The 22,809-nt window shown below is 38.0% G+C and overlaps 1 protein-coding gene across 1 annotated transcript; it reads right to left on the reverse strand.

Annotated features, from left to right (window-relative positions):
- Window positions 1-129: 129 nt before the first annotated feature.
- Window positions 130-19,205, reverse strand: LOC137388724 (lactadherin-like). Its single transcript, XM_068075179.1, has 12 exons — window positions 19,104-19,205; window positions 17,800-17,908; window positions 15,070-15,275; window positions 10,478-10,600; window positions 6,007-6,145; window positions 5,385-5,525; window positions 4,377-4,549; window positions 2,903-2,977; window positions 2,380-2,572; window positions 1,963-2,072; window positions 1,709-1,856; window positions 130-905 (listed from the first exon to the last, which is right to left on the reverse strand). The coding sequence occupies exons 2-12, from the start codon at window positions 17,852-17,854 to the stop codon at window positions 652-654; spliced, it is 1,617 nt and encodes a 538-aa protein (XP_067931280.1). The 5' UTR covers window positions 17,855-17,908; window positions 19,104-19,205; the 3' UTR covers window positions 130-651.
- Window positions 19,206-22,809: the final 3,604 nt, after the last annotated feature.

Here is a 22,809-nt window from a genome sequence, read left to right on the forward strand (position 1 = left end):
ATTGATCATATCTGTAATGATCAGCCTGGTAGCTCCTACGAATGAACGCCGTAGGCAACTCATGTTCTCTTTTATGTAAATATGTAACATTTGCATTTGTAAATGCTATATTTCTATATTTCTTATAAATAAATAGATAATGTATAGCAAAATGTCAACTATTCACACAGTCTTTCGATATATTTACAAAGACCAAGATGGCCGACCGCTGTCAGCCAATTAGGCAGCAGGCACAGCAAACTGGAATGTAGCAATATTAAGGGATTGATTGACGCACTCGAATAATGATAACAACAGAGTTACAAATCTATGTATTTCCCTACCGGTAGAGGAACACCTTTAGATGGTGTATGCGTTGAGATTATAATATAAAACCAAATAAACTAGAAAGTCAAAAATAAAGAGTAGTCCTGAGGTGAGGACGAATGGTAGTTGTCTTACACCGAGTTGCCTCACTAAGAGCTGATAAAAAAGGAGAGATTTGATATGGTTTAGTTTAGAAATATCTAATAGACGCTGAAGAAGTTAGCAAATTATCAGTTATGATTACATCTATGTCTATGTGCTTTGTAAACTACTTCCTAAGTGGTATAAGAGTTGCATAAATAAAAATGTGGCACAAAATAAATAATAAACATGCTGAGACGAGGATCAAGTGAAGGCCATGACCTCGCATATGACAGCGCTGTACCAGTTGGTATACCAGCCGCCGCGAGCCTCTGGTTGAACTCGGATATATCGTCCATATATTCGCCTGCTGCATATCAGCTTTTGCTCGCGTTCTTTCTGAAATGCATTGTCTTTGTTTTGAATTCGCCCGCATAATGTCTCCCCTGTCTTACCTGATGATACATATATAGAGAGCGCTTCCAAGTTCAGAGCATAGTTCTTGTAGGCTTCTGAGTCTACAAAGAATCGTGCAACAACTTAGTCATTTGTCATTGATTTCTCGGGCTGCCTAAAACAGTTGGTAGTACTTGAGGTTAGTATATTTGGCTTACACTGCTACGAGTCGGTATCCCTTTGTATCGAAAACTGATAAGGAAAAATTGGAACACTTTTAAAAATTATGCTTTAGAGTTACGCCAACTGATATGGACAGTTACGACCAAAGTCTAAATGCCCATAATGCTGAGGAGCTAAATGTGTTTTTAGGTATTTGCTGTCTAAAATACTCAAACCGTATCTCCAATCTGCCTAACCATCCATTACATTCCTACTTCCCCCAAAAATCAATACACTCTATACTAGACACTAACACCTTGCCAATTAACATCATATAACAGTGTTATCCAAAAAGAGCTTTTCCTTTCAATACACATAATTTTACTTCACTAATTTTTGGTCTCATGAAATAATTTTCTTTAGCCAGCATTGGCTGGTGTAAATGAAGTCAATGCCTATCTATAACCAGCCGGGGTCAAGGATGAAGAATTACAAAGGTCACCGAAGGTTTCAAGGCATTTAGTTTAGTATACTGCTAGCATCCTACCTTCAGCACACCTTGAAGACATTAACTTATCTTCTCTGCTTGTGATTAATAACAGGAATTTTAAAAAGCCAAGTTTGCTCCCTGGAGACTCGAGTGGGCATTAATTTGCTATCGACAATCATGGCTGGTCTCCGTAAGGCATATAGAATCAGCAAGAACATTATACAAACATGCCTTTGTACCAGGTATCTGCCAAGTATACCAAATAATACTCACCACCATTCTGTCCTTCCCAAAGGTAGACAACCACTCCAGAGACATCCCTTCTTACACCTAAGTCTATTGTTAGCTGAGGCTCCGTATCATAGTAGTTGTCGAGAATGGCGCAGGAGTCGAGGGCATTAGTTATGTTGCCATCTACAGCCTGAGAATTATTGCCGAATTATGATGAAATGGATAGCAAACACCTGCGACGCTTGGCAAAACTGCGGCAGATAATTAAGATGAATATGTTGAGCTCCTTAACTTACCTTCTCTGCCAGCTTCTTGTTAAGATCATCTTTAGATCCAGAAACTAGAGCTCGCTTGTTATGCCTCTCCTTGTTCAGCCATGTTTCTTTCTTGAAAGCTATGTTCTCCACTAAAATAATTTTTTGTCAGTTATCAAGACTGGCTGACAAGCCTTTTATATCAACGTACTAATACACAAATTGCAAGGCTATCAAAAAAATTCAAATCTTGTAGCCTACACAATTAATATTAGTTTGTTTCTACTGAGATAGCTGTACAGTGATTAGTGAAAGCGCTAACAAACTAGCCAATCACCGCATAGAAATGCTTAATTAGGTCAGAGTGAAGTGAAAGCACTTTTGATCCAGCCACTCACCGCATAGAAATGCTTAATTAGGTCAGAGTGAAGTGAAAGCATTTTTGATCCAGCCACTCACCACATGGAGATGCTGAATTAGGTCTAGTGAAACCAACACCGCATTCTCCTCTATGCTGTTTTCCCATCACCGCCACTCGCATGGCGATGCCCCTGTTCCAATCGATAGGATGAAACCTAACAAACCTCGCCATGATCGGTTTGGCCAAGAAATGTGTTCGCTGGTCATCTTTTCCAATGTTCCCTCCAAACTCCTGCAATTAATTTTTTAAGAATAGGTTTTAAAAATATTTAGTTGAATTCATTTTACTCTTTAGTTTAAAGGGAAAAGAAGATAAGGCATCTAACTTGGTGACTCCCACATTCCTGTATTCATATCTGTCCTAGGCCAATGAGGCAAAACCTGAGGAATAGGAATGCAACTAACTAGGCTGTCTAATAATTTGATTGTTGATTAGATGATTTGAATTCTCTTCTCTATTATTTTAGTACATCAGCATATTCTGCTTCGTAACTTGAATTTTAAATACTAATTATAATGGTCAGTCAGGTGATGGCAAATGCCAAAATACATAGTAGCTTACCACAACTCCATCTGGACTTAGCGTGCTCCTAAGTTTGGCATAAATTCCAGAATGATTTGCCCCGGCTTCGGTGTACTGCAAAAATTCAATAATGTAGATATTCATAGCTCGAGTACAAGTGCCTCAGAACATTAATTTAAGATTTTCAACTGGTCAAAAACTTCATAGTCTTAGCACCAGAGTAATGTCTAACATACACAAGCACGGATCTCGAATGAAACCTAGAATAAAGCTTTATGGCAAAGTTGCTTTGAGCCAAGCTATTAAGGTCGCGTGGTGATCAAGAAATGTTAGGTTTTGTTCGATCATTGGGAAAAAATTATAATTTTTGTTCCCTCCAAGTAGGACTAAACTAAATCTACACTATTAGATAACTGTTCGTGGAAAGTTATGACATTTGTGCTGATGTGGTGAGCCAGATGAAACAGCCAGAAAGATTTTGATGAGGTTTGACGACTGAGATCAAACTAACATTCTTAAGGTCCGGCCACACGTAACGAATTATTCGTTCAATCTGACCGAATCCACAAATTTCACAGAATTCACAGATTTATTCGGCCGAATATCACAGAACTGTCTGAGCTGTGCATGCACACCGAATTCGTCACGGAAACGTGTTTAATTGGCTAACCAATTCTTTTAGCGAGCACGATTCTTGCAGCTTTGACAATTGGTATAGTCCAAGACACATACGACCACACACAATAAAAGTATAAAGGCGATATGACCTGATACATACGATGCAACTGCCTATCTGCGCTAGAAATAGCGACTGTTTCTGCGACGGAGCTTTTACTGCATAAAAAGAAATTATTATTATTGAAAAAAAAACAATTTATAGCTTCTAAAACATCTAAAATAAAATACTGGAGACACGATAAAAAGTTCCTGCTATGGTGAACTAACGAGAGAGAACCAACAATAGTGCATCTAGGCAGTTGCATCGTATGTATCAAGTCACATCGCGTTTATACTTTTATTGTGTGTCGTCGTACGTGTCTGGGACTATACCAATTGTCAAAGCTGCTAGAGTCGTGCTCGCTAAAAAAATTGGTTAGCCAATTAAACACGTTTCCTTGACGAATTCGGTGTGCAGCTCAGACAATTCTGGGATATTCGGCCGAATAAATCTGTAAATTCTGTGAAATTCGTGAATTCGGTCAGATTGAACGAATAAGAATAATTAGTTACGTGTGGCCGGACCTTTAGGCTTTGTTGATAATTCTGCGTGGTATGAGCTAGGTCTACCATATCACCTCAAAACTTTAAACCAATAAAAATTTCTTAGCCTCAGTACCATAGTAAAGCTTTTGTATCAATTCAAAACTCAACTGATAAAAGCAAGTCATGGAGATGATCAAACCTGCATAGCCTATATAAACTCTTCAAAAGGTATGAAATGAGCATGTTTTAGAGCAGTGTCTAATTTTATCATCAAAACAGACACTATGGAGTGGACAGTTTGTAATCTCACCCTGCGCTCGAGGCTTAGGGAGTCTTTGTAGAAGGTCCAAGTGACCGAGTCATTGCTGTAAGATATTTTGTACTTGGTAACCCACTGCTTCCTTCCTGTGTCACCTCTACCCTTAGTGATTAGGGCAGAAATCTTCGTTGGTGGTCCAATGTCAAGTTGCAGCCACTGCTTCTCTAAAAAGGAGATGTCACCAGTCTGTAGAAATTTTTTTGCTGTAAACTCCCACGTTTACGCTTGACAAGATGAAGAACAATATTCCAGCTGAATGAATAGCGCTAACCAAGCGCAATTGCTGGAAGTTCAATTTTACAATCAGTTAACCGTTTGTCTTCTATACACTTGGCTACACCTTCTGTGCTATGATGACTCGGGTCAGATTTCAAACTATTTGCTTTCTGCATCATTTTTTTGGAATGCTAGATAATTGAACCAATACTAAGTTTCCATACAGCGATACCGTAGCAACATACCGCCATATGGCGCTGCAATGCCTTGATGGAAACAGCCGTGTCGCCCTCATTCTGTTGAGATTCAACGTCGCTGTTTGGAGGCGAACCAACCATGCGATGCGCCATCTTTGTCAAATGATGGCTTTAGCGACCAATGGCATCGAAATTGTGCGTGCTTGACCTCTTAGAGGTACAGCCTTGACATAAGGTATCGCACAACCATCACCTTACTATTATAGCTCCCTATGGAAACAAGACCTGCTTGTCGGCCCTGTGTAGGGCTTCAGCAGGGTGCACCCAGTTGTTCCTACACTAGTGCTTTTTGAAAACATCGTAGTTGTGGCCATCTTAAGGCAGTTGACTTGCTCCAAAAACGTTATGTCGTGGTATTTAGTTCATTGAAAATGTTATTGGTCATTAATAACATTGTCATCGGCCTAGTTCCAAATTAGCATTTTCAGTTTCTTGTCACAAACTTCGCTCCTGTAAGTAACACTCGCAATGTTGACAAGAAATATGATAGCGAGACACTGGGCACATGACTCCCTAAATGACTTACTGTTGTTATCTGCGGCACACCACGCTTTGCTGCTCAGGATATGTCCATCAGAGGCTTGGCACGAGCTTCCTGACCTGTAGTAATGGGAAGAGGAAGCTTGCAACTGTCCGTACGGTAGTTGTCCAAGAACCTTTTTGTTATCTGCAACATAGACAAACTAGTTTTCGTACGGTAGGTTCTTCACCTGTCTCTTCCTTTCTCTTTGTTCCAAGTTTTTTGTAATTATACAGTCAACAAATTTATCCATTGGTTTCAAACAAGGAGCCACTTCACAACGACTATCCGGGATTAGGCGCTTGACCTCTTCTTCGCTTTGTATATAGTATTGAGCATACCGTTATTATCCTCTCCAAGCGGTTGCACTCGAGCGGCACTTATAAGTGTTCACTGGCTAGCAGAATCTAAGTGCGTATTGTTACTTTGAGCCAAAGATTTATCAAGAATTTATGCTTGAACACGCTTCATCTTGTTATCACACAGGAATTTTACACAGTTCTATGGTCTCACAGATGTTCTGACTAGAGAATGTTTTGTATATTTCACTTTCTTCACGTGATCAACGATAAAAATAGAAACAACAGTTAAAAGTCATGTAGGTTACGTAAGCTGTTGACGGACTAACCTTGACATCCAATAAGCTCGGCTCGCATGCTCGGGTGCTTGTTCCAGCTTTGAACATGCAGTTTTACAAATCTGGCTTCTACAGCTGCTGGTAGGTAGACATGTTCCACAGAATAGGAATCCACATTCGCTTTGAACACCTGTCCATCACAGTAAACAATGCTACGTTTCTTTGTTGTGGTGAAGTATTTGAAGAGGTTGGTGTGGAAATATGAAGTACAGTCAAACATGGATAACTCGAACTTCACGGGACCGAGCAAAAGTGTTCGAATTATCAGAGCATTCAAGTTATCAGAGCACTGTCACAAGTCCATGTATTTACTTATTTATTAGTAGATACATGTACATATGCAAACTATAATATAAATCAAAAGCACAAATGGCTTGTTTCAAATTAAATGCTTCTAATGTAAAGTTTAAAACGTTTTTATCAAAAAGTATAGAGATTTTTCTATCACTTGAGATTGGTTTGTTGTTTGAGGTGATGTTATTGCCAGGACGTTTTTTTAGATTGACATTGGCAAAAATTGATCGTTGTTGAAATGCTCAAAAGAAAAGACATCTTTTTCTTTTGAGCGTTTTACCCACGATCAATTTTGCCGAGTTTTCTTGAAGTTTATGCAACTTCAAGAAAAAGTTACCAAAGAAAAATCCCTTACTTCACCTGGGATTCGTTAAGAGCAACACTCCGAGGCAGTTCAATTAAAAGTTTTACGAGGCTTAACGGTACATTGTATATCACTCACGCTTTTTGAATGGATACTTATTGAATGTACACACGTATTCTGTGTTTAGGTCAAACGATGAATAGTTTTTTAGCTATGACAACGTATACGTTTAATAAAAACATTTTTAAGACGTTTTAAACATTCAACATTCTGACGTTGATTCAACACGGAATCAACGTAGGAAAACTATTCGTCACGGGCTAGCCGGGTCACGCACTCAAAAATTTTCGCCACGCACATACAAAACAACATGCTGTTTTTGTTTTGTATGTGCGTGGCGAAAATCCTTGCGCGCGTGATCCGGCAAGCCCGTGCTATTAATCGTATAGCAGTATAAATCAAATTTGACCAAACCTTTAGAAAAGTCGTTGACAAAATTATTTTGCCGATGGTGGTAATAACAACGCTTATGAATTACGAAGAGATGAGGTTTACCTCTATGGCTTTGAATAAAGTGATTTTCTAAAGCGATAACAACCGTTTCGGTAGCCGTTGGGCAAAAAAACAGTTCGAATTAACAGTGTTGAGTTCGAGTTATCTATAGCAATTTATCATTACGTGGGAACGGACCAAAGAAACTGTTCGAATTAACCATGTTTTCGAGCTATCCGTGGCCGAGTTATCCATGTTTGACTGTATATAAGTAATTGAGCAATCAAAATTTCTGAAATCTTATTTCTCATTTTAACTGCATATCTTGCAAATTTAGGATTTCCAGGCCTCTTTTTGTCACCAAATTAACCAAAATAACTTTTTTTCAGTTTTTGTTTTTTAAGCAAGGATAAAAAATATCTTACAGTTTGCTAGCCAATTAAAAGTCAAAGATAAACTTGCACAAAATCTTTAGTAAATATTATCAAATAAGTGTTGGTATTTTTATCATTTGCACTTTTTTTATGTTTGAGGTGATCTGATTGGCTGTTTCAACATTATATTCAATAAAATTCAATTACAATAAAAACGCCCAGATCAATCGAAAGTGCGATTATGACGTCTACTATAGTTGACCGACAGAATAGATACCCGTGATGCTGCAACCTGAACTTAATAGCTGATATCAATTATCGTAACGATAACAACTAATGATGTCATTTCGCACATTTTTTTCTGAGTGTTTGAACCGCAGCCAAGTTTTGTCGTTTTAATTTTGAGACATCCTGGCAGTCAGATCATCTCAAACATAAAAAATGATAAAAATACTGATACTTTCTGATAAAATCTACTAAAATTTATTCTAAGTTCATCTTTGAACCAGCCATTCTGTCCTGCACGTGCGTAAACGTACAGGAAGTGTTAGAAGTATTTCTTCTCTAGAAGTGTTCAGCAAGTTTTTCAAGACTGTGACTGAAGAATATTCAGCTGTTTATAGCTACAAGCAATCAACAGAATACCACCTGTTGGTTAGGTTTTTGAATAATCTTGGTTAAAAGTTGACCATTGTTAGCCAGAGGTCGTTAGCGTTGAAATTCTTAAAAGCCAGACAACATAAGTGTTCGTGCTCCTATTATCTCTCTTTACAAATATAATCGAAGCCAAGTCGAGAGTTCATATCTATGCGATGTTTTCCATCCTGGGGGACCATTTGATCATTATTAGTCACAACTGTTGCTTCAAAATCACTGATCTGGGAATATAAAATAGAAGCAATTCGGTTCACATGGAGGGTAACTTCGTGCCTTTATAGCTAAAGGTTAAATATTGGACTCAGGAGATGTGCATAGGTTACTTGTTTTAGTGCGGTCATGTGTCAGCGACTTCAAAATAAAATCTCAGTATTGCTGAAATCGGCAAAAGGTAAATTAAAACTATGTATTTTTATTGACAACTCCTAGATCAATTTAGTTTTCCTCAAGATTATTGAATGAGTATATCTATTGTTGAATGTTAACTCGATATCATTCAGACTTTGCTGTCAGAAAACTCAGATAAGTTGCGGTGTTTTTTCGATTACCTTTGCATACTCATTAAAAGTAGCTCATACTCCATAAAAGTAGTTCGTACTTCTTGAAAGCATGAGATAAGCAATTATTTAGACATCCGAGTGCTCGATAACTCAGAGTTATCTTCCACTTGCAGTTTTTAAGGATAAAGCGTTAGACACAGCTATCACTCCTTATTTACTACTATGCTAGCAGCCCGTATGCTGCCGAAATCATCATTTGTAACCACTATGTCCTCAACTATTCCAAGATACTAAAAGATGGTCCAGAGGTGCAATGGTATTCATGGCTTCAAATCTGGATACCCGAGTTTGATCCCTGTGTGATGTAATCTTATTTCCTAATGCTCTTAACTCGGCTTTGGGCAAACTTAAGGATGGGCTTGGCTCTTCTTATAGTAAAGATTATAGATTGACCTATGAATGAGTCCAATAAAAACATTTTTAGCATGTTTTCTATAGCGCTAGCGCTTTATTAACATAACCTGCACACAAACTATTTGTAAAGATTTCAGCCTACCTCTTTTAAAGATGAGTCAGAGCGCTCAATAAAACTTACGCTTTTCATTTCTTATACTATCTGGTACCTCTATTGGAACAAAAACTAACCATATGTTTTGACATTAGTCAAAACAGCTAAGAGTTTCTGAATGCCGCACATGTACTAAATCGAATAATCCATACAGGCAGAGAGTCCAGAGAAAACCTAATTGCTTAATAATAAAATGTCGTTGGTTAATCTCCAAAGCTTGAGGTCACCTCATTACTACCATTCATAACATACATCCTTATTTTCAGTCATGTTATTAGAGGTTTATACTAGTGCTGGGCACGGTAATAAAACTCGTTGAACTCGCGGGTTCATCTTCTCTTGAGTCTTGGGTAATAAAAATTTAGAGTATTTCGATCTTGCGGGTTTGGGTTTTGACTTGCGAGTTCGAGTTTTGGTATACGAGTAGAGTGGACAACAAAAACTCGGTCTATTGCGCCTTGCGCTATGAACACTTTTTAACAACCCGCCTGTTAATGTTGCAAGCACAAATATCGGTCGATAGAAAATAGTAAAAAATTATAAATAAATTGAATGTAATTATAATTACATTGTAAATTTTAAGATATGCTCGATGTTTGGAAATTTTAGACATAAAATCTGTATCAACAAACCCGATACCTAAAAAAACCCGTTGGCCAATAAGTACCCGTGCCAAGCACTACCAGCTACCCGATACTCTAAAAATTCGAACGGAAAGATGTGAGTTTTAACTCGTTGGCCCAAAAAGTAGGCCTACTCGTTTCCAGCACTAGTTTATACCTCTGTTTCTAATGTTCTCCTTGGCCCAGTTGGCTACGACAAGCCAAGAAAACAAGAAGGATGCTGCCAACAACACGTGTTGCACTCTGGCGTATCTCAGTCCGGTAGCCATGAAATGGACCGCTAGCAATTATTATCTCTTCTCGAGATGATTGTGGTGGAGAATACATTTGCCACAGAGCATTATTATCTCTAATCACCTCTTAATCGGTAGAAATTTGAAAGCAGAAAACCACTCTAATTAAAATAGAAAGCTTTGGTTCACGATCAAAGAGTTATTGATGGTAGTGCCCTATGTTATACCATTATGAGAAGTTTAATGGCTCCGCAATATACATGTAGTTCATTTGTCGTCAGGCATGAATAACATCTAATCAATGACCAAAATAAATTGATCTATTTAAAAATATATAATTGTCAAAATTTGTTACGAAATCGCGAGCTTGCCGATTCTGATTTCTTTCAAGGAGAGACTAGAAGCTAAAGGGCTTACTCTGGAAGATCCATTTTCTTCAGTAATGTAGGTCCAGAGTTCTCCATCAGAGCTGTAGGATACAAGGAAACCTGTTACCCACTCTTTGCCGTCTCCTCTTCCTTGCGTGAGAATCGCTGTCACCTGTAGGGATACCACTTTTCTATCATAGCTGCTAGATATCATCTTCTTATTAACCATTACAGCATGCCAGACAGAGCTTTATGGCTTTTCCAGCATTCTCAGTTCGTTTTAGTTTGGTGCAAAAACATGTTTATATTTTCTAATGTTAAAACAGTGATCAATCAAATGGTTTTTAATTGTCGCTATGGTGACTCGGATGATTGATGATAGGTGCTTGGGTACTTCGAAATAGAATAAAGACCAGCATAAGACGCTGCGACATTCAGATTTGCAAAATGAACTTTAAAAATTTGAGCTTTAGAGATAAAAATGTCAACAGTCTGAGGTAGTCTACCGATATCTCTTACACCTTGATCTAAATTACATGTGAGATCTGTTGTTATCTCTCCAATATTATCATTAAGTTGTGCTTCAAAACTGACAAGTATTGCTTTACCAGTAGCCAGTTACAGCTAACTTCACTCAAGTTGAAATAAAAAATATTGGTTGCAGCCTCCATAGACATCGTACAATAGTTTGGTAGAAGGAGTTCCCAGCGCATTTGTAGATGTGGTTTTGGAAGGCTGTGGACGCATCACATATCAAGTATACTGAATGATACGTCGGATAGTGAACTAAATGATTTGTTGGATATCAATTTAACGGTACATTGAATAGCGTAATAACGATGCGTCGGATAGTGAACTAACGATACATCAAATAGCGAAATAACGATACGTCGAATAGTGAACTAAATGATTTGTCGGATAGCAATCTAATGGTACATTGAAGAGCGTAATAACGATACGTCGGATAGTGAACTAAATGATTTGTCGGATATCAATTTAACGGTACATTAAAAATAGCGTAATAACGATGCGTCGGATAGTGAACTAACGATACATCAAATAGCGAAATAACGATACGTCGAATAGTGAACTAAAAGATTTGTCGGATAGCAATCTAATGGTACATTGAATAGTGTAATAACGATACGTCGGATAGTGAACTAAATGATTTGTCGGATATCAATTTAACGGTACATTGAATAGCGTAATAACGATGCGTCGGATAGTGAACTAACGATACATCAAATAGCGAAATAATGATACGTCGAATAGTGAACCAAATAGATTTGTCGGATAGCAATCTAATGGTACATTGAATAGCGTAATAACGATACGTCGGATAGTGAACTAACGATACGTTGGATTGCGAAATAACGATACGTCGAATAGCGAACTAATGATATATCGGATAGTGAATTACCGATGCGTCAGATAGTGACAGAAGCGATCATTTTATGATACCCAGCTCATTCTATTAGATAAACACAATTTATAATATGTCAGATAATGCCATTTTTACACTAAGATGTAATAATTTACATGTAGGTTGTATCACTTTCCAATAAGGATTGTCGTCAAACGCTGTTACAATTCATCATCATACAACCTGTGAACAACTGACTGAGATTTGATTCCAGCGGAGCTACCAGCAGTAGCAGCAAGTTTAATCAATCTTAAATTATTAATCCAGCAATGCGAATTTTTGCTAATCTTGAAAAAGAATTTGCCGGAGAAAGAAAAACTTAGGTCAAGTATTTTAAATTGAATCAAGATTTTGAAACTATTTTTCTGAGGCAAATAAGCTGAAGTTTTATATCAAATATATGTATATTTATCCATCTCTTATGTCAACAAGTTTTAAAGCAAATGCAGGTGATTCAGCGTTTTTGAAATGTTTGTCGCTGTAGCTTATAACAGACAACAGCACCTTGCAATCGACGTTACAGACCAGTGTTATGAATAAAGAGCTTTTTTCCAGTATATATAATTTTACTTTATTATTCTTTATTTATTTTTTGTTTTTGTCTCATGGTCTAATTCTCTTTTAATGGTGTTGACCAATGACAATAAAGTTCATACCTATCTCAGCCATCAAATAGTAGTTACATTTAACGTTTACAGATGCAAAAGTACAGGGGAGCAAGTGATAACATAGTTCATATCTATCTTACTGCAGGCGGACAGTGATAGATGGTTGGTATCGCCTGATAGTAGTTGTGCGCCGGGCACGAGCTCAGTGAAGAATTCTTTACCATCGGGTAAGAGATGTGTTTAGTCACCTAATGGGATTATCAAACGTGGCTTCCAACCTTAATAACAACTTTTAGAAAATCTACCGTGTCATCGCATTCATGTTCTTGCGTATTTCCAAAGAAAACCGCTTGACTTGGTGCATGCGTGTGGGCCAAAAGCGAATCACGAATAAGCGATTGCTGATAATAGACGAGGGCGAGCAAATAGCACAGAGCCAGCCTCTCTGATTAGAAGCAAACAATTGCAGAGATTTGTGGGGTGGATAAGAAACAGTTAGACTATTTACTCGGCTCATTGCACCCTTTCAACGGCCCTGGTCGCTGCAAGTCTAATCTCCACTTGTTTTTCTTTCGCAGTCGGCTATCGATGGGAAACTTGTCCGTATCATTAGAGCTGATTGTCTTAAGTGTATATAATGAATCAAAATCTGAAAAACGTTATTTATAAACAAACGTGCACTGTGTGTCCTCAATTTAATAACAACTATGCTAGTTTTCTCTGGCTAAATAGATTCACTGTAACAACATTATAAGGTACTCATTTGTGAGCCTTTTCACTGCCATCTGATCGCATTTCATGGGCCATTCTTACTCATGTGGACATAAGGAGATGAATCGCCAGCGTACTCGTTGAATTGTAATTAAATTTTTTCCTCATGAGTCAGTGATAGGCCTAGTCTAACAGTTCAGTTATCGAGTCAAAAGCACGGAAAGCCTGTGGACTAGCCCGGTATGTAGCTATCCAACAAGCCAATGAGTCAATGAAATCTTGGTGGTAACTTTCTCGCCCCATCTCCTCTGATCAGCTCTCAAAAAACAAATGTTTCCTTTAACTATTCAACCGCAGCTGTGATAAACTCGGTTTAAAAATTTTAATGAACGCCAAAGCATACCATAAATCAAACAAGAAATTTAGAGTCATTATCTGAAGAAGATAAGGGAGGCCCTCGCGCCTCTCAAAATACCAAAAGCAAATGCCTGATCTCTACTAATTGCTTGACTTTCCTAAAAGAGTTTTTTTAAATACGTAAAACTTTTGTTACGATAATTTTGTTATAAGTGTTATTAGTTTCCAGACAGTCTGAAGGGTGTGTAGATTATTTCACATTTCCGGAGAGGCCGGTGAGCTTCTATAAAGCCGAGCGCACTAATGATTAACCTGGCGCAAGTGATTAGGCGTGAAATGGGTCTTTAGAGATAATCTAATTATACGGTTTGAAAAGGTAGCCATAAATGAATATCTACGATTGGACATGCCTGTCCTTATCCGTGCCGATAAGCTGGTGACACCGGCGATGTCCAAAGATATAGAGAGAAAATGAGCTGTGAACATTGCTAAGATGTGAGAAACATATATTTATTGTTTCCTTTGTGCGGATATGTGGATATGGAGTCGTGCACACGCTGAATTACCACACAATAAGAATTTCAATGAATATTTGCATGATGCGGATTAATGCGGACGCTTTGTTAAAAAAGATAAGAAACTCTATGCCAGAGGTTATAGCGATGCATTCGGAATAAAACGACTAACGTGTAGAGAATGTTTAGAATGAAACAGCATAGTGCGCTGTTTCCATCTTTTACAAGCATAAAACTTATAGAAAAAATTGACTTGCAGATTTTTGTTATTTTCATCTCGCGGATGATGCAAACTTGCTGATAAACCGTGTCATGGAAACATAATAGGCGACGTGGGAAGGATCGTCACGTTATAGGTAATGACTAATGAGATGGAGTTCTTGTGATTCTGTCGCTGACCGCGTGAGAGCCACAAGTCAGTTTAAAATCTAATAAATGCTGCCTACTCTATCCTATTAAGCTGTTCACAGTTATTCATAACCTGAATTGAATGTTATACTTCAAGTCATTAATGACTGTGAAATCCGTATCACAACTAGACTTCAGCCTAGGATCACAGCTTAAGGCTGTAATTCATTTCGTTAACAGATCAACAAAGTATAACTTTCTAGAACGTCTGTTTCGGTATTTCTTGATTGTGGCTACATGACAGTCAACCCAAAGTTTCCGGTGTCGAAAGCACCGATTAGAAGAAATAACCGGTGAACAATTTAATGGCTTTCGTCATGGTCAATTTGGTTGAGTCCGCCGCAGGCAAAGTTTGCTTTTGGTGAGATAACTTATCATCCCTGTAGTTCTTTGTTTAATCGTAATTCAGAACCACCAAAATAAAATAAATAAAAACAATAAAAAAAATGATAAGACGATGAATAGCAGAAACGACATTAATTTTAATATTTGGTTTAGTTTGGCCACTTTATTAAAACTTTGAAAATATGATCACTTCGTGAGCTGCTGTTCGGTTGCAACTGTGCTGCCATTTTAGCCTTTAGTCATCGCTACCTCACTTTTATTTAGTACTCCTTACCGTGGTCACCACTCCGATGTCTATCTGAAGCCACTCTGAGGAGGACTTAATTCTGGCGCACCAACCAAGCCGGTTGTCGAGATAAGGCCTGGCATAAGACACGCTGCATCCTGCGTCCCACTCAGACGGGTAGCTAGAACTAGCTGTGATCTGCCAATCTTCGATCTCTTTATTAATCATTCCAAGAGGTCCATTGTTGTGGCAGACTAGAGAGAGAGAGACAGAGATTAACAGTGACGCTTACAGCATGAATTACAACAACAGAAGTTAGCGAGACGAATAGCCAAAATGGTTAGTCAGAAGGGTAACAAACTTCCTGTCACCAGCAGAGACCAATTTGAATATTTATCCCGCCACTGAAACCTTGACTTCGGGAAGCCAGTTGGTTAATGTGGCGCTGCTACACCGGTGTAGTCTAAGAAATATTTTGTTGTTCATTTTTAAACACATTATTGGAAGATTGGGTACTGCAAATTGCAAAGCTAACATTCCAGTTTCAGCTTAGCAGCTGTTTTAAGTTTTATGTGCTAGACATGCAGTTTGATGAAATTCCAAAGTTGAAGCTAGGAGCAATTTAGCCTTAGCTGTTTGTCTGGCATTACATAATGGCCTCCATTATGTAGTGACCTCCTTTACCACCTGCAACCTGGTGGTAGCGAGAGTCTCCAGACCTCAAACGCTGCTCACTCTTGTTTTCATCTCCTGATAACTCGTTATTGTAGCTAATTGCTATAATTCCTAAAGATAACAGGTAAGATTAAGGTAATTGTTGAGTGCCAGCCATCTGGTCTATCAGCTCCTATGAGCTTCTTCCTAAAGGCTGGGTCACACTGTATTGCATATGTTGGTGTTGTCCTGTTGGCCATTATTTTTCAATTATTTAAACATAAACCAATGGTATCATCGAGGCAACGCGGCCACGTTTGGCAAGGTTGTAGCCGTAAAACTTTCCAGATGCTCCCACGGCAGTCTGTGCAATGTGTACCACCTTGGCTACGGTGATTGGGTCTCATGGATTGCTTGATCTATATTTTCTTTCATGACAGTTACTGCGGGACTAGTATTTTATCGTTTCCGCGACCTCGCTGTATAATGAGAAAGCTACATCACAGACTATTAGCTGATGTAAATTCGGACAGGTTTGTGATAGTGTGAACGTTGTTATTACAGACGATCATCAAAGTATTGTCGGATTAACATAGACGTTAACATTAACACACGTTAACAATAACATATAACATTAAACGCGACACAGTGTGAACCAGCCTTTAGCAATTTCTTCAACTATAATTGTCTAACAAATTAGTCTCATGTATTTTTAAAATCCAAAGAACATGGTTTGCTTTAAGCAGCTTTCTGCAGTTTATGACCAGGCGATATTGTTTAGCCCATGCAAGTTTGTTTTTATGGTTGTTGCCATTAGAAAAAAATTATTTTATACTATACTATTTTTATACTATTTATGCATAATTCGTTCTAAGTTTTTTCTTTCTTTTACACTCCATAAAAATTACTATCTCAATAGCCATCTTCAAAAGCTTACAATAATATTATTAAAAAAATATGTACACTAGAACAGATAAAAATAACTTCATTTTACATTTGTTGTCAATAGCCTAGCAAAGGAGACACTACAAGTGAAGCTAGAATATTTTCTGAAAAGGATTACAGAAAGAGGGTTATGTGAAAATTAAACTTTGCTCAACGATAGGCGTCAAAATATAGTCTCTGATTCAGTGTCTCCGTATTACGTAGATATTTTAATCACTAGATTATTATTAATTATATTGCATTTTTTCTAATATTGCTGTGATGATTACATCATAATAGTTAGCAATTGCTTATTTTTAAGACAAAGCTTTTATCAAACTCTGTACCCGTTCTTAGTAAAAAGAGGAAACGCGGTTATTTTTGTAATTGACAAAAATACTAATTTTTGAAACGCTTTTCACACAAGAATATAGAAAACGTTCACTTAGTAGAAAAATGACTCGATCATTAAAGCACTTATATATTTTTCATATTTTCTGTTTTTTTCTTCACTTGGGCAGTTTGTGACTAATTCACTAATCACAAGCTCTGCCTGGACACATTTGACAAGCTTTGATAGGTGCTATTAGTAGCTGCTGAGGATAGTATCTAAACCATGAGCAGTCTGAGAAATTAAAAATATCAGCCAATCAGATAGAAGATTGCTGGAGTGGACAATCATAACAATTTAAATAGATAATAGCTTTCTGCCTCAAAGCTCCTAAGGTTTTGTCTGCCAGCCAGTTTTCTAAAAAAAGGTCTCTAAGCGATGCACACAAAGGTGAAATTACGTCGAGTTAACTGAATGGATAAATATTTGATGAGTGGTTATTGTACAGTTAGTGTGGATTTCCCACACACACAGGTCTGACAGATTATCAGCTGCCAATTGACAGCGCTGAAAACAGACTGGCACAAATGAACTGGCAGCTCTTATGACGCATGTCGCGGCAGCAAAAAAGATCTTCCTATCATTGAAAAAGCCATCAGCCATTTGTAAGAGATAGTTGTGTAAAATTTATCACAGCAATTTAGCATTTACTTAACGAGATAATGGGAAGAGGGTTTGCTATTAGGATATCAGATAATGGCTTTGCAATCATGACCACACTTCTTATCTAAGAAAGAAACAAACATACTTTCAATGAGATGCGTATGGGAGGCGTGTAAAGTCTTTTAAGGAACCTCAGGCTAACTTACCTTCAGAAGCGGCCAGAACGAACAGGAAAAACAGTATGCAGAGAGAGTCTCTCATGCCTGAAGTCTGGAGTAGATTTGGCAGAAGGTCTGGCTTTGTGTACTTCAACACCTGTTAGCGAGAAAAGATTTGAACCAATGGTAAATGGGCTGTGTAAATAGTTTGTTTTGCATAAACAGTTTAAATAAAATGGTTTATGCACTCAGGCTTCTTGTTGAGCTGTCTGGATACAAAAGCACCCTACCACAGCCCCATAATCTATCATAAACTAGGCTCCATTCTGATTCTACATACAATGGGCTCAAGCCGATGCCCGTTTTATACATAGAATAAGTGCTAACTCAGTCATGCCGCTCTATAACAAGCGTGTATATGTACATAGTTAATGCAACCAATATTTCAATTCATACCGCTATATTGTTACTTTGGTATCGAGCAGCCGTAATGTTTTGCATCTTCTGCTACCTCAGTGCAGCGCACAGCTAAACAGTACATCTTAAAGCATGTAATCATCCTTCTCTATAGATGATAAACCGTACCAGTCCCACACGCTGTAGGCGTTTAAACCTGCTAGAAGAAGCTAACAAAGCCACCCACTATTGGTTCCCCCTATTCATATCCTAATAAATATGCATTCATCTTGGCAGAGAAGAGCCTTGGTCGAGCGCTAAAATATATTTAGGTATTGAACTGCAATGGTTGCCTCGGAGCATAGTTTGTCTGGAGTCAGACTGGAGCCGCCAAACTGTCACTTTCTCATATCATTACGTAAAGGCTTCATGGAAATTTATGGACATAGGTGAATATCATATTGTGAAAGCTTTGATGAATGCAACAGAAACCAAATCTCTTTGTGTGACACTGACTATGCTAGACAGGTGACCTGTCATTATGTTGATTTGATTCTGTCATTTTTCACCTCTGTAAGTTTTACCATAACTCATGTATGTTTATGGACATGGAACCAAGCTATAGAGCGGGTACTCTGCAAACTTGTTTGCCAACCTTACACACTTAGGCATAGCGTGGTGGCATTGCATGTATTGAACATTAGTAACTGGCAATTGACTTTTGCTATTTAACGCACATAGAAATAGGTTAATTAATAAAACCCTGCAAAAAAGTAATGCATGTGTTTTACATAACAAAAACTCGCGACCATGATATTTTCCGCATGCAGAACAAAGGCTGTTTGTCAATAGGTATTTTATTTACAAGATTTTGGCGGAAAAAATTTTCTGTTTGCCATTTGTTTTAGAAAACAAAATAAACGGTTTAGTGAACCAAGTTATTATGTAATATTCACCTGCTGTAAGGCTGTCTGAAGGATAGTATTGCTCTCCAATACGCCCACACTAATACAGAAGACAAGCTTTGTGCTGCTAGAGGCTTTCTAGCGAGACTAGAGCGTACGTATCAATATATAATTTAAGGTTCAACACTAAATACATTGATATTCTCAGCTGGCCAATCAGTTGTTTGAACATTTAAGCCAATCAGTAGAGAGCATGCTTGCAATGAGCCAAGATCAAGAGGGAATGCTTGGAATGAAGCTTAAGTCAACTGAGGGAGGTGTTGATTAACAGCATGGTTTGAGTGCGAAAAGGTGACTTCACCCGCTATCTAATGTTAACATAGACTAAGAGATAGGCTGTAGAACAAGTTTATTCATCAATCTAACATTACAATATGACCTGCCAATAATTGTTTATAGTGAGTACAATTATTCAGACTGAGAGTGTGTCAGAGGACATGACAAGGTAAAAACCTTACTACAGAAGCTATAACAACGTGAAAACCTTGTGTCAGAGGCCATGACAGGGTGAAAACCTTACTACAGAGGCTATAAGAAGGTGAAAACCTTGTGTCAGAAGCGATTAAAGCATGAAGACCTTGTGTCAGAGGCGACGAAAGCATGAAGATCTTGTGTCAGAGGCTATGACAGCATAAAAACCTTGTGTCAAAAGCTATGAAAGCATGACGACCTTAGGCCAGAGGCTATGACAGCATGAAAACCTTGTGTCAAAGGCCATGACAGCTTGAAAACCTTGTGTCAAAGGCCATGACAGCTTGAAAACCTTGTGTCAGAGGCTATGACAGCGTGAATAGCTTCTATATCAAATATCTGGCAAATTCTGCTCTGATATAATTTAATTTTTTAAATCAAAATATTTCCAAAAAGCAGCTTCAGGCATTTAAAAGCAAAACCTTACAAGTTAGTACAGAAAGTAGCTGAAGGGAATTTTTTTACTATATGTGGTTAGACCAGGTGAAGATACCAAACAGCATGGCAGCAATGTTCAATGTTTTGAACTTTGACGGTGGAGCATTATTCATACATTAACAAGTAATATTATCATTATCATTAACACTATACTCAGGCACAAACTTTGGTATCATTGAAGAGGAAAGGTACACAATTATCTAATAATATGTAACTACCCAAAGTAAAGTACTTTTTCCAATTTGCATCAAGAGCTCTAGGTCAGTTATTACACAAGCGATAATGCAGCGGAGCAAATGCATTTGGTATCACTTTTTATGGTACAAAGAAACTTGCTTCAAGTACTGTATTTGTTTCTGATATTATTTACTGAGAACCTGAGTAGTGGGCTCATTTTTCAACTAGTTTAAATTATTCGGAGTTATGCCACTGCGTTGGGGGAATGTGTTTCAAATAGACTTATCAATGTAATTTTACTTTTAATAAGTTGAAGGAAATCAACAAACACCTTGTCTATTTTGGCTACTACGTATATCCCGTCTACTGTGTATATCCCGTCTACCATGTATATCCTGTCCACTGTGTATATACTGTCCATCATGCGTATCCTGTTCCCAATGTATATCCTGTCCTCCATGTGTATCCTGTCCACCATGTATATTTGTCCACCATGTGTCTACTGTCTACCATGTATATCCGGTCTACCGTGTATATAAGATCCACCATGTGTATCATGCCCACCATGTGTATCCTGTTCACCATATATACACTGACCATCACATATACCATCACAGCTTTATATACACACCATATCAACTACACGAGCACAGCCCTGAGATGATATTTGTTGGTTAGAGCTGTGAGGTTTTTGTAAGCAAGGACTTTAATATGTGACATGCGGAAGCGTTCATGGTGGACTGATTTTTCTAAAACTACCCCATCACTTAAAGGATGGTTCACACTGTATTGCCGTATGTCGGGGGTTGTCTTATCAGTGATTATTCGTCGACTATCTGCACCATAAACCAAGGAACCGATGCCATCACCGAGGCAAAGTGGATATGCAGGGAAATATTGCAGTTGTCAAACTTTCCCGACATTTCGTCGAGCATGCATGCCAGTCTGTGCACCACTTCGGCGATAGTGGTGCACAGACTGTTCATACACACCATATCAACTTCACGAGCACAGCCCTGAGATGATATTTGTTGGTTAGAGCAGATGGTTGGTTGCAGATTGTTTGATCTAGACTTCCTCTCATGACACTCGCTGTTGGCTTAATATATCATCGTTTTGGCGACCATATTGAATAATTAAAATGCTATGTGTAAATGGCGATGGATTTGTGATAGTGTGAACATTGTTATCACAGACGATCACCAATGCATTGTGGGATCAACGGCAACATACAGCGATATAGTCTGAACCATCCTTTGGAGATCTGCCAGCTGAATCAGCTGACCCTGACTACTTATACTTTGCTGTGTTGAATGCATATCATAAATTATTTGTTTAGCTACACTCAACGATATAACATGGTGAAAATCTACCAGCTGCCTGGAGGTAACCGCTATCTTATCAAATCCCTTCACAATCTCAATCTGAATCTCAACTACCGCTCCGCATTTTAAACCAGTTTTTAATAAAATCAAATTGAGTTTATGAATATCTAAAAAATATTTATCATAATTCCTTCATAGTAAACTAAATTTACATTTTTTGTTTATATAAGCATTCAATTTATTTAAAGATTATTTTTGAACGCCCATGCCATTTATTTTATAGAGGTGAGTGTGCAAGTGATTTTTGCCTTTTGCTAAACTGGATTCACTCTCTTAACAGGAAGGATTTGGTATACAGAAGGCAAAAACAGGTCGAGACATGCTACCATTTCTATCCTGTTGCGGTGGCTGACCGATGAATAGGTTTGGTTATCCTCCCCCTTCTAGAAGCTTCTACAGTGCACCACTGGTATAACGCACTGCGTTTACATATGTTGCTTTTTTATTCTGTAAGGGTGTTCAGCTCACCTTCTCCATTCGTATGGGGGTTGATGATTTAGTTGCTATTGGCCTGACCCATATACAGGTAGTACCTAATTACAGGTATTACCTGTAACAGATTTATATATTCTACCTGATCTGATGACTATACCCATGATACTACATACAAGGGGATTATTTTACATATAATACAAACTCATACTAAACACCCTGTATAATCTTTTTCATAATTTCTTCATGGTATTTTTAGAGACCACCCAGGCTGACGGTGCTGCTACATTTAGCACCTTTCTATCTCTGTAATTGGCCCAATAAACAAATTGGTAGTGAAGTTTTTACCAAACAAAAGATAAATTCTCTTATCTCAATTGTACAACATACGCTCTTACAAAGACTGGTTTCTCAGACTAAGTTGGTTACACCACCGGTTGATCTCCTGCCATCTGTACAGATGTCTGCTTAAGCTGTGCAGTGCAATTGTCCAGCCGTTACCAGGCTTTCACCGAGAGCAACATCTCACCAACTAATACTGATGAATGATGCTACCGGATAAGGTCGCTGCAATCATAAAAACACCTGTAGTTTAATTGCCTCGTGCTCGCTATAAGCTATTCATGTGTATTAATTACATATATAAGAATATATTTGTCCAATCTAATGATAATGTATTGCTTTCTGCAGATGTGACCTTCACTAGCTTTTGTCACATGATTGATTGACAAGGCGTTTCACAACCATTTTTTTTCTCTTGCACTAGCTGTTACGGGTAACTGCTACCAGTGCAG

This window comes from Watersipora subatra, chromosome 2 (genome assembly GCF_963576615.1).
Source record: "Watersipora subatra chromosome 2, tzWatSuba1.1, whole genome shotgun sequence".
In the NCBI taxonomy this organism is placed as follows: domain Eukaryota; kingdom Metazoa; phylum Bryozoa; class Gymnolaemata; order Cheilostomatida; family Watersiporidae; genus Watersipora; species Watersipora subatra.